The sequence below is a fragment of the Corythoichthys intestinalis genome, chromosome 16 (genome assembly GCF_030265065.1).
Source record: "Corythoichthys intestinalis isolate RoL2023-P3 chromosome 16, ASM3026506v1, whole genome shotgun sequence".
Classification (NCBI taxonomy): domain Eukaryota; kingdom Metazoa; phylum Chordata; class Actinopteri; order Syngnathiformes; family Syngnathidae; genus Corythoichthys; species Corythoichthys intestinalis.
The window spans coordinates 48,039,587-48,051,870 of NC_080410.1; the positions used below are offsets into that span (position 1 = coordinate 48,039,587).

At 39.1% G+C, this 12,284-nt stretch overlaps 1 protein-coding gene across 3 annotated transcripts in view; it reads left to right on the forward strand.

The window, feature by feature from the left end:
- The window catches only part of LOC130932117 (ubiquitin carboxyl-terminal hydrolase 22-like), a 63,845-nt gene that overhangs the window by 40,662 nt on the left and 10,899 nt on the right, over nt 1-12,284 (forward strand). For all 3 annotated transcript variants that reach the window (XM_057861528.1, XM_057861526.1, XM_057861527.1), the window contains 4 exons: nt 3,068-3,176; nt 8,394-8,552; nt 11,182-11,308; nt 11,836-11,927. In XM_057861528.1, the coding sequence (XP_057717511.1) occupies nt 3,068-3,176; nt 8,394-8,552; nt 11,182-11,308; nt 11,836-11,927 (487 nt within the window). The remainder of the gene's footprint in view (nt 1-3,067; nt 3,177-8,393; nt 8,553-11,181; nt 11,309-11,835; nt 11,928-12,284) is intronic.

A 12,284-nucleotide genomic window follows, 5' to 3' on the forward strand; every position in this document is an offset into this window, starting at 1 on the left:
GTAATTCAATGGAACATTCATCTGAAAATGGTCTGGGGTTACATCCAGTATGGGGGTGTGCGAGAGATCTGCAGGGTGGAAGGCAACATCAATGGTCTGAAATATCAACAAATCTTATCTGCCTCTTAAATTCCTAACCATAAATAGGGACAAATTCTGCAGCAGGATGGTACTCCATCGCATACTTCAATGATCTCTACCTCAAAGTTCCTCAAGGCAAAGAAGATCAGGACCCTACAGGACTGGCCAGCCCAGTCGCCAGACATGAACAGGATGAAAGAGGAAGCATGGAAAACGAAACCCAATAATGTTGATGAACTCTGGGAGGCATGCAAGACTGGTTTCTTTGATGTTCCTGATGACTTCATCAATAAATTGTATGAATCCTTGCCGAACCGCATGGATGCAGTCCTTCAAGCCCATGGAAGTCATACAAAATATTAAATTTGGATCTCACAGCACCAGTACTTAATTCGCTTATGTTATGTAACATTTTTTAGGGCTGTCAAACGATTAAAATTTTTAATCGAGTTAGTTACAGCTTAAAAATTAATTAATCGTAATTAATCGTAATTAATCGCAATACAAACCATCTATAAAATATGCCATATTTTTCTGTAAGTTATTGTTGGAATGGAAAGATAAGACACAAGATGGATATATACATTCAACATACTGTACATAAGTACTGTATTTGTTTATTATAACAATAAATCAACAAGATGGCATTAACATTAACATTCTGTTAAAGCGATCCATAGATAGAAAGACTTGTAGTTCTTAAAAGATAAATGTTAGTAAAAGTTATAGAAATTTTATATTAAAACCCCTCTTAATGCTTTCGTTTTAATAAAATTTGTAAAATTTTCAATCAAAAAATAAACTAGTAACTCGCCATTGTTCATGGTGCGGAAACCCATAAAATCAGTCGCACCCAAGCGCCAGCAGAGGGCGACAAAACTCCAAAAAACACAAGTAACAAGTTGGCATTGCACTGTGCTGTCATTTTAATCTGTTTGAGCGGGGCATGTGCGTTAATTGTGTCAAATATTTTAACGTGATTAATTAAAAAAATTAATTACCGCCCCTTAACGCGATAATCTTGACAGCCCTAATGTTTTTGTATTTGAAGTACTTTTTTTATTTTTCAATTTTCACACTACTCTCTGTAGGCGACAAAATTTTGTCTTGCCAAAATTTGACCTTTATGTCTTCAATAAATGATAAATCTTTTTTCAGTGAAACAAATATTTTTGTACATTCAACATCATTTGGGAGGGTCTTAGCTTTCATATGAACCATTTCTGAAACCAATTGAATACTTAAAAGTCAGGTTATTAGCAATTGTTTCTACAAAATGGATAAGCGACAAGACTTTTGTCAGGGACTGTATTAGAGGTTGACTGACATGGGATTTTCAAATGCCGTTGCTGATACCGATATCGAAAAAATTTGTCAGGCGATTGCCGACATAGAAACCCAATTTTGTCAGCTGATTTGATCCAAAATGTACAGGAAATGACACTAGAGATACCTCAAAATGTAAAACCTTACTTAAAATGACAAGGAACTGACCCAAAATAAGATCTGTGGCTTCCACTGACAATGATAGATGTTCAGTTAACTTAAAACCGGGCGGACTAGCTATGAATACTTATATTTCAGTGCGATTGAGAGTGCTAGATTTCCAATCCGTTTGAACTGGGTATGATTGAATAAATGAATGTTCATTCAATGTCCATTTGACTTAAACTCTGAGCACTACTACAACCCCTAGCAAAAAGTATGGAATCACCAGTCTTGGACGAGTACTCACTCAGACATTTTATCCTATAGATCAAACTCGGATAAAAAGCTTGAAAAAAATAATGAATTAGTTCGAAAGTGCAACTCTTTAGCATTCAGAAACACTAAAAGAAATAAATAAAAACCATTGTGGTGGACAGTAAATATTACTTTTAAAGAGCAAGTGCAGGGAAATATAAATGTAATCACTCCATTCTGAGGAAAAAATATGGAATCATGAGAAACAAAGAAAGAAATAGCAATCAAAACACATCTCTAGTATTTAGTAGCACCACCTCTGGCTTTTATGACAGCTTGCAGTCTCTGAGGCATGGACTTGATGAGTATTCTTCATCAATTTGGTGACAACTCTCTTCGATTGCTGTTGCTATCATCCTTGCAGGTCGGAGCCTTGCTGTGGACCATTTTTTTTCAATTTCCGCCACAGGTTTTCAATAGGGTTGAGATCTGGGCTATTTGCAGGCCAGGACATTGACCTGACATTGACATCACCTTGTCCAATGCAGATTCTTGACTCTTGACACCTTGTCCGATGCAGATTCTTGACTCTTGACACCTTGTCCGATGCAGATTCTTGACTCTTGACACATTGTCCGATGCAGATTCTTGACTCTTGACAAGGTGATGATGCTGGAACTTTGGTTTGGTGCTGTTCCAGTGAGATTTACAAAGATGACTGCCTAACAAAAACATGAAAATTCCCTCAGTCCTTGATGATATGGGGCTGCATGTCAGGCAAAGGCACTGGGGAGATGGCTGTGGTTAAATCTTCAATAAATGCACAAGTTTACTTTGAAATTTTAGACAGCTTTCTTATCCCTTCAATCGAAAATATGTTTGTCATTTCCCAAGATGACAATGCATCATGCCAGAGAGCTAAAACAGTTAAAGCATTCCTTGGAGAAAGACTCATCCAGTCAATGTCATGGCCTGCCAATAGTCCAGATCTCAACCCTATTGAAAACCTGTGAGTAACCATACTTTTTGCTTGGGGTTGTAGCAACACGTGTAGCACTGCCATGAGAAAAACCTTCAGTAAATGCGTTTAATGTATTATTAACTCACTTGCTGTCTTTGACGGCTCTAAGAACGAGCCGTTACCACAATTACCATTTAGAACACTTCAATTAACCATAGATAACATTGTGAGGAGTGTCAGATGTTGCCCGTAACTTGACGGCAAGAGTGATCACGAGGCCATCGGTGGTGTGTAGAGGTGTGTCATCCGCAATTAAACCTCGCGCTTCTCTGTGCTCGGCAGGAGACAACGACAACGGGAAGAAGGCCAGCAATCCCAACCACTGTAACTGCATCATTGACCAAATTTTCACCGGGGGACTCCAGTCAGACGTTACCTGTCAGGTTTGCCAGTAAGTCACATCACCGCGCGAGGGCACGTCCCTTTAGAGTGGCAGTGGGCGAGAAGCCGATAAGGAACGGAAGGGAAGGGGGTGGTTGTCTAGACAGCGGCGCAACTCAAGCTTGGTGGCCTCCCTCCGAGCTGTTGTGTCACATTAACACCAGCATGCCACACTGAACTGCAAAGCACCTGCATTGGCTAAGTAAGCTGCACACTAGTGCAATGTGACTCACTTCTGGGCAACTAGTGGAGCCTTATTTCTTTATAAACCCAATGACTTCCTGATTGTAGTTATGTAAGAGAATGTTTTTCTCTTGGAATAGCACCAATTCAGTTCCATGTTATATACAAGATCAACGGCCACCTGCTGGAACTTCTTTGTATGAAATCACCATGACTCATCCTTCAGTCAACTGTCATCATGAACATTACTGCAATCCGTTTCTGTTCACTGAAGCAGGGTGAACACTTGTAGAAACAATTTTGACAAGATTCCGCCAAAAATGACAAGTCTGTAAAAATGCTGAGTCAGAATAATCGATTGTGTTGTTTTACCATGAATTTATTTTTCCTGGAAGATTTTAGAGGTGTTTGAAGTGCTCATGGGAAGTTTGACCAAGATGGGCACCATTTATCATGTTGATATGGTGTACCAAAGTACAGGCACTTTACAAGCAGACCCACGCAATGGACAAACACTCAACACAATCATTTGTACGTGTGTCGTGATTTGTCAAAATCACTGCATAGATGACCACACAAACAAGTAGGGGTGTGAGAAAATATCAAATTGTGATGTATCGTGATACTTTTTATCCCAAAAGCTTATCAAAGAATGTATACAATATAATAACAAGAAATCGATATCAACAAATGTTCCAATAGAAGAGTATCTCCGTTAATTGAATGGCTGCCTTTGACGGCGCTACATGCCCAAGCGGGTAAATGGACCACAGCGTTCGTAGCTAGTATTTCCGATTTTTGGAGAATCGTCCAGCTGCGGGCCGCAGTCCCAAGCCAGCCGCAGCCGCTGCTCTCAACAACCAGTCATATTAAGTAGAGATGTCCCGATCGATCGGCACCGATCACGTCATTTTCAAAGTATCGGAAAAGGCAAAAAAATATTGGCCATGCCTTTTTTTAATATAGATTTATATTTTTATAATTAAATCGTTTTCTAATTGTATTTAACGTAACAGTCATGATATGTTTCGCTCTTCCCGAGTCTTTAGTTTAGGCTTAAGGTAGGGTTATCGAATTTATCCTAATAACAGCGTAATTTTTTAAATTTTTTATATGTATCACGTTAAAATATTTAACGCAATTTAGGCATGCGCTGCACGACCCACTCACGCATTGTTGCGCTCACTCTGTACTGGTGCCGTTTTACCTATATAGAGTGATAAAAGGCAGCGTAAAATGAGGAGAGTGAATTTTGGCAGCCTTTGGAGCCTTTTTTTTAATTGGCTAAAACCTTACAATCCCTCTCCCTACGATTAGATATATCATGGGAAGCAATGTGGGGAAGCAAGGTAGCAATTAATCCATATCTTAACAACTTATGTTATTTGCCAACGCAGAGAAGATAGATCAATTGATAGCACTACGCACAGTCATGGTTCCACTTCCCATCATGCATTTGGGCATGACTACAGTATCATTTACTGAAAGCTCAACAAATACACTAGATGGCAATATTTAGTCACAATATACAAAGTCACAAGTCTTTCTATCCGTGGATCCCTCTCACAGGATGTTAATAATGTAAATGCCATCTTGAGGATTTATTGTCATAATAAACAAATACAGTACTTATGTACTGTATGTTGAATGTATATATTTGTCCGAGTTTTATTCATTTTTTTCTTAATGCATTGCCAAAATGTATATGATCGGGAAAAATTATCGGGAATGATTGGAATTGAATCGGGAGCAAAAAAAAAGCAATCGGATCTGAAATATCGGGATCGGCAGATACTCAAACTAAAACGATCGGGATCGGATCGGGAGCAAAAAAACATGATCGGAACAACCCTAATATTAAGGCTTTGTCATTCAGAACAACACCCACTGCTTTCAACGACCAATCAGATCAAACGTTCGTCATCCACCAACTGCGCCTCCTGGTTTCAATGAACCTAACCGTTATATTTAATAGATATATATAATTATATATAATTACAGTGGGGCAAATAAGTATTTAGTCAACCACTAATTGTGGAAGTTCTCCCACTTGAAAATATTACAGAGGCCTGATCAGACAGCTCACTCGTCCTGGTCCCTTTGCAGAAAAACAGCCCCAAAGCATGATGTTTTCACCCCCATGCTTCACAGTGGGTATGGTGTTCTTCGGATTCAATTCAGTATTCTTTCTCCTCCAAAGACGAGAACCTGTGTTTCTACCAAAAAGTTGTATTTTGGTTTCATCTGACCATAACACATTCTCCCAGTCCTCTTCTGGATCATCCAAATGCTCTCTAGCGAACCGTAGACTGGCCTGGACGTGTACTGGCTTCAGCAGGGGGACAAGTCTGGCAGTGCAGGATTTGAGTCCCTGGCGGCGCATTGTGTTACTGATAGTAGCCTTTGTTACTGTGGTCCCAGCTCTCTGTAGGTAATTCACTAGGCCCTCCTGTGTGGTTCTGGGATGCTCACCGTTCTTGTTATCATTTTGACGCCACGGGTTGAGATCTTGCATGGAGCCCCAGATCGAGGGGGATTATCAGTGGTCTTGTATGTCTTCCATTTTCTAATAATTGCTCCCACAGTTGATTTCTTTACATCAAGCGTTTTACCTATTGCAGATTCAGTCTTCCCAGCCTTTTGCAGGTTTACAATTTTGTCTCTGGTGTCCTTCGACAGCTCTTTGGTCTTGGCCATAGTGGATTTTGGAGTGGGACTGACTGATATTGTGGACAGGTGTCTTTTATACCGATAATGAGTTAAAACAGTTTATAGGTTTGTAGGTGACCAAATACTTAATTTCCACTCTAATTTGGAAATAAATTCTTTAAAAATCAAGCAATGTGATTTTCTGTTGTTTTTTTTCCACATTCTGTCTATCATGGTTGAGGTTTACACATGTTAACAATTACAGGCCTCTCTAATCTTTTCAAGTAGGAGAACTTGCACAATTGGTGGTTGACTAAATACTTATTTGCCCCACTGTATATATAATATTATAATTAACAGATATGTTGATTATGGGGTATTAATTAAGAACCTGATTATCCACGATTCACTCTTAACTTAACGAGAGGGGTTTGAGCCCTAAACTAAACTAGTCTCCCATATGAATACAAAAGTATCTATTTTTTTAGCCCTAAACTTAATCCATGCGTAGACTTCATAATGATATTGACTGGTCAGATTCGACCTTAACTGCGCCACACCTTCAAGTAGGGGACAATCCAACAATCCGCTTCAGTTATTCGCAGTCGGTTGCAGCGACACATGCAGCGATCCAACGCCGGATTTAGGTTAAAAAAGTGCGAAAGCTGTACCGGATAAAAACAGGAAGGATTGTCTCAGGAGTGATTTGTTGGAGGATTCAAGATAATTATTATATTTTTCGTTTTTTCACAATCATTTTGAATGTAAAAAACTTTGTTGTAAGTCTGCCGCCACATTGTCTAACAGACTAGCATCATTCTTGGACATATTTACGTAAAATAAATGCTAACTGTCCGTTTTTTTTGCTCTTTTAACAAAGAATCGAGACCGTCTTACTTTCATATCTATAAAGAATTCAGGGATTTTAGCATTTATTCACAAGAATTTTCACCGGAAAAGCTCTGTTTACATGTGGCGGCCGCTACATTGACTAACAGACTATCATTATTCTTAGACATGTTTACGTAAAATAAATGCTAACTGCCCGTTTTATTGCTCTTTTAACAAAAGTTCAAATCTATAAAGCATTCGGGGATTAAGCACTTATTCACAAGAATTTTCACAGGAAAAGTTGTGTTTACATCTGGTGGCTGTTATATTGACTAACAGACTTGCATCGTACTTCGACATATTTACAGTACGTAAAGCAAATGCTAACTGCACGTTTTTTTTCTTTTAACCAAGAATCGAGCCTGTTTTACGTCCATATCTATAAAGAATTCAGGGATTTAAGCATTTATTCACATGAATTTTCAACGCAAGAAACTCTTTGTTGTACTAAGGGGGCCACCACAGTGACTTAAAGACTACCAGCACATTTGACATATTCACTTAAAATAAATGCTAACTGCCCGTTTTGTTTTTTCTGCTCTTAACCAAGAATCGAGACTGTTTTACGTCCATATCTATAAAGAATCCAGGGATTTAAGCATTTATTCACAAGAATTTTCACCAGAAAAATCTGTTTACATATGGCGGCCGAGCCATACGAGCATCGTACTTCGACATATTTACGTAAAATACAGGGTGTCCCCTGCCTACTGCCCGTAATTAGGTAGGATAGGCTCCGGCACCTCCGCGACCCTCGTGAGGAATAAGCGGCATGGAAGATGGATGAATGAATAAATGGTAATTGCACTTTTTTTTTAATTTGCTTTTAACAAAGAATTGAGACTGTTTTGCATCCGTATCTTAAAAGAATTCAGGGATTTAAGCATTTATTCACAAGAATTTTCCACTAAAAAAGCTCTTTGTGATTCCACTTGGTCAGCTTTGACGGCCACGCCAACAATGCAGGCCCCCTATTTATCGGCCCTGTGTCCTGTCAATATCATTATGAAGTCTATGATCCACGTCAGACGAGAGTCTGCTCCTCAGTCATAAGGCCACAGTCCAGCCAGACCCAACGCTGCCACCAGAGGGCGTTGTATCCTACGTCATTAAACAAAAGACAATACTTTTGGATTTTGTTGGCTTTTTTGGGGTACTTAAAGGGTTAATTCCGACTTACGTGGAAATGCAGTTTACGTTGCTAGCGTTCCACTACAAAAGAATTGTCTACTGGTGATAAACTCAATTCTATTCACGTTCAAAAAATACTCTACACTACAGGATAAGCAGTCTTTTTTTCAAGACATCAGTTTTTCCAGCATGAACACATGAAACAAAGGCCGCGTATAGTTGAAGCTCACGTTATTACTGCTTATGTCATCATCCTTTCATCATAACTGGTATTGTGTTACAAAGCTCCATCCACACAAAATACATAAGCCCGTCTCCTTCTGGGATGCTAATAATTCCTGTCTGTGTTTGTCTTTCATCTGCACCTATACAGCGGGGTTTCCACGACGATAGATCCTTTCTGGGACATTAGTTTGGACCTGCCTGGATCGTCCACGCCCTTCTGGCCCCTCAGTCCAGGAGGTGACAGCGGCACGGTCAACGGGGAAAGCCACCTATCAGGGTCCACCACGCTCACAGACTGCCTGCGCAGGTAGACATATATTTTTATCCTCAGTGAAAAAAGCTTATTGATCTTGCTGTACAAACTTTAATTTAGTTCCAGAACCCGGATGCAAAACTATAGTGCTGCAAAAATTAATCGATTAAATTTTGCTGCTTCGAGGATTCGTTTAATAAGGAGTGATGTAATGGTTTGTTTTGAAAGTGTTTAGTTTTATTGATTTAGTTAGATACACTGCCTTCTCGTGGCAACAGTGTATATGATATAACTTGTCTAATATGGCTGAATTCAGCTGCTCCCCGTTAAGACCAACATAAGGGATGTTTTTGTTTGAGCTAATATGATTGTTTATGCATTCGTAATTTAGTTCAGAGGTATATTTAGTAGTCTTTTGTAGGAATATGTGTGTGAACGATTTGTTAAGAGCTTTGAAAAAAATAGCTTTATCATTTATCATTTTACAACATTTAAGCTAGCGGACTAGTCAATTGTTGTTTTGTCGTACTTAAATGCGCATTTATTCATTATTTTCTACTGTGTGAGGCTAAACTCAGGTATTTTCCATTTAGATTTAAATGGATTTAATGCTCTTATGTACAGAGCCCTTTAAGGGACATCGATAGATATAAAATATATTTAAGCAATCTGGGGCACACCAGAAACTATCTGGTAGACATCAACATTATATAGCATTTAAACTAGCGGACTTCTACTATGCAAGTTAGCCAATTGTTGTAAACATTAGCATTATATAGCATTTAAGCTAGCGGACTTCTGCTATGCAAGTTAGCCAACTGTTGTACACATTAGCATTATATTGCATTTAAAGTATCAGTGTTTTGCTATACAAGTTAGCCAATTGTTGTACACATTAGCATTATATTGCATTTAAGGTAACGGACGTTTGCTCAGCAAGTTAGCCAATTGTTGTAAACATAAGCGTTACATAGCATTTAAGCTAGTGGACTTTTGCTATGCAAGTTAGCCAATTGTTGTAAGCATTAGCATTATATTGCATTTAAGCTATCAGCATTTTGATAAGCAAGTTACCTACTTGTTGTACACATTAGCATTATATTACATTTAAGCTAGTGGACTTTGCCATGCAAGTTAGCCAATTGTTGTAAATATTAGCATTATATCGCATTTAAGCTAGTGGACTTTTGCTATGTAATTTACACAATTGTTGTAAACATTCGCATGATATCGCATTTAAGCTAGGGGAATTTTGCTATGCAAGTTAGCCAGTTGTTGTAAACATAAGCATTATATAGCATTTAAACTATCAGCGTTTTGCTATACAAGTTAGCCAATTGTTGGCTAATTGGCTAACTTGCATAGCAAGTGCCCGCTAGCTTAAAAGCTATATATTGCTAATGTTTACAACAATTGGCTAACTTGCTTAGCACAAATGCTATGTAATGCTAATGTTTACAATAGCGCTGCAGCTATCGATTATTTTAGTAGTCGATTAATCGATGAAGTAGTTCGAATAATCGAGTAATCGAATAAGGAACATGAAAAATTGAAATACCTGAGCTGAGCCTCAAATGGTATAAAAAGTAAATGAGGATCTATGTACAACAAAAGAACATTTGGCTAATTTACATAGCAAAAGTCTGGTAGCTTAAATGCTATAAGATGCTTTTTTTTTTTTTTTTTTTTACAATGCTCTTAACAAATGGTTCAGACTCATACTCCCACAAAAAATGGCCAAATATACCTATAAACTAAATTACATATGCATTAAAAAGCATTAGCCCAAACAAAAACTTAGCTTACGTTGGTCTTAACAGGAAGCAGTTGGATTCAGCCATGTAAATGAGGCAGACCAGAGGGCCGTGTAGCCACCCTAATCAATAACTTTCAAAATAAACCATTACAACGCCACTTTAATCAAATGAATACTCGAAGCAACAAAATTTAATTTGAATATTTTTTTTCAAATCGAATACTCGAGTTAATCGATTAATCGTTGCAGCACTAGTTTACAACAATTGCCTAACTTGCTTTGCAAAAGTACGCTAGTTTAAATGCTATATAATGCTAATGTGTACAACAATTACAACAATGTTTACCAGATAGTTTCTGGCGCGCACTAGAAACAATCTGGTGCACATGAAAAACAATCCGGTGCGCACCAGATTGCTTAAATTTATTTTATTTCTGTCGATGTCAGTAGCGGCTCCGTAATCTATTACCTAAATAATCGATAGCTGCAGCCCTATTTTAATTTGCAACATTTCAAAAAATTATTACAATTACAATGCAGTATTGTGCTATTTTAAGCGTCCCCTTGTTATTTGTCAGAGCTTATCACTTCCTCGTCCATTCTTTTCTTTCCTCTCCTCTTCTCCTTATCTTATTTGCGAGCCTAATTCTTTTTTTTTCTCTCTCGTACCCTCTCCAAGCGTCATCTCCTTTCGCGTTACCTTTTTTTTTTTTTCCCCTCCCCTCCGCTGCGGCTCTTCACACACCCCCTTAGCCGCTGCAGCAAAGTCTATTAAAGCTACAGGGCCGGTTGCCGTGGTGATAGAGGCGTTGGCAACACCGGCGAGGCTGAGTAGCTTTCGGTTGTACGGACATGCAACGCAATGCAATGCGATGCAAGAGGGATGGAAAAACAGTCCTAAGGCCCTTTTCTATGACTTTTCCACAGGTTTACGCGACCCGAGCATCTAGGAAGTAGTGCCAAAATCAAGTGTGGCAGTTGCCATAGTTACCAGGAGTCCACCAAACAGCTGACCATGAAGAAGCTGCCCATTGTAGCGTGTTTCCATCTCAAAGTGAGTCTGGACGCTGACGTTGAAAAATGCTTAGCATCATTTTGCCGCTCCCGCAAATGGACCCATTTGTCTGGTCCTGGAATAGCTTGGACTTTAACCACTGGCGCGGCGCTCTCTCGCCGGCCATGTTTTATTTATTCAAGTGTCGGACGCTCATAATATATTCATGTAAGTCAAACAAACTAAGAATAAAAGATGGGTCTTTAAAATAAAAAAGGCTTATTTTCATTAATTTAAATGCCAGATGTTAAGCCTCTGAGTGTCAAATTAAATTTTAGTGACAGCTAAATAAAAAAAAGCTCTTAAAATATGAATATGTGGATTTATTAGGTGATTAGCATTTAGCCTGCATTGAGAGGGTTGAAATAAGCTGTGGTGTTATATCGATGTGATAAAAATTCAGCATGTTTTTTTTAAATGTGTGTGTGTGTGTGTGTGTGTCCCCACTCCCCTCCCCCCACTTTCTCTGCCTTGCCCCCACCCCCCCAAACCCTGTGTTCTCATCCTCACTCTCTGGCCATCCCCAGCGGTTCGAGCATTCTGCCAAACTGCGGCGGAAGATCACTACGTACGTTTCCTTCCCTCTGGAACTGGACATGACACCCTTCATGGCATCCAGGTAGGGGGTGGGGAACAGGCAAAACGGCACGTACTCCGTGCCTGTTATTGCTTGCCTCAATGTAACACGAACAATTGTTCGCTTCTATGCACTCTCCTGCCATTGCATTTGCTCTGAAAGAGCCTAAATATTGTACATTCATCAAAACATATGATCGCTATCTATCCAAAAGAAACAACTAAAAGGCTAACTTATTAGCTGTCATTGATGGCAATAGACGTCCAGTTTAGTTTAACTGGGAGGGGAGCGAATGATCGAACAGCCCTAAAAAAATTCACCCTATTTTGCCAGTGGCGTTGCTACGATTTCTTGGTGCTCCAAGCAAGAAATCCCTCTGCCCCCCTTCCACCTGTGCAC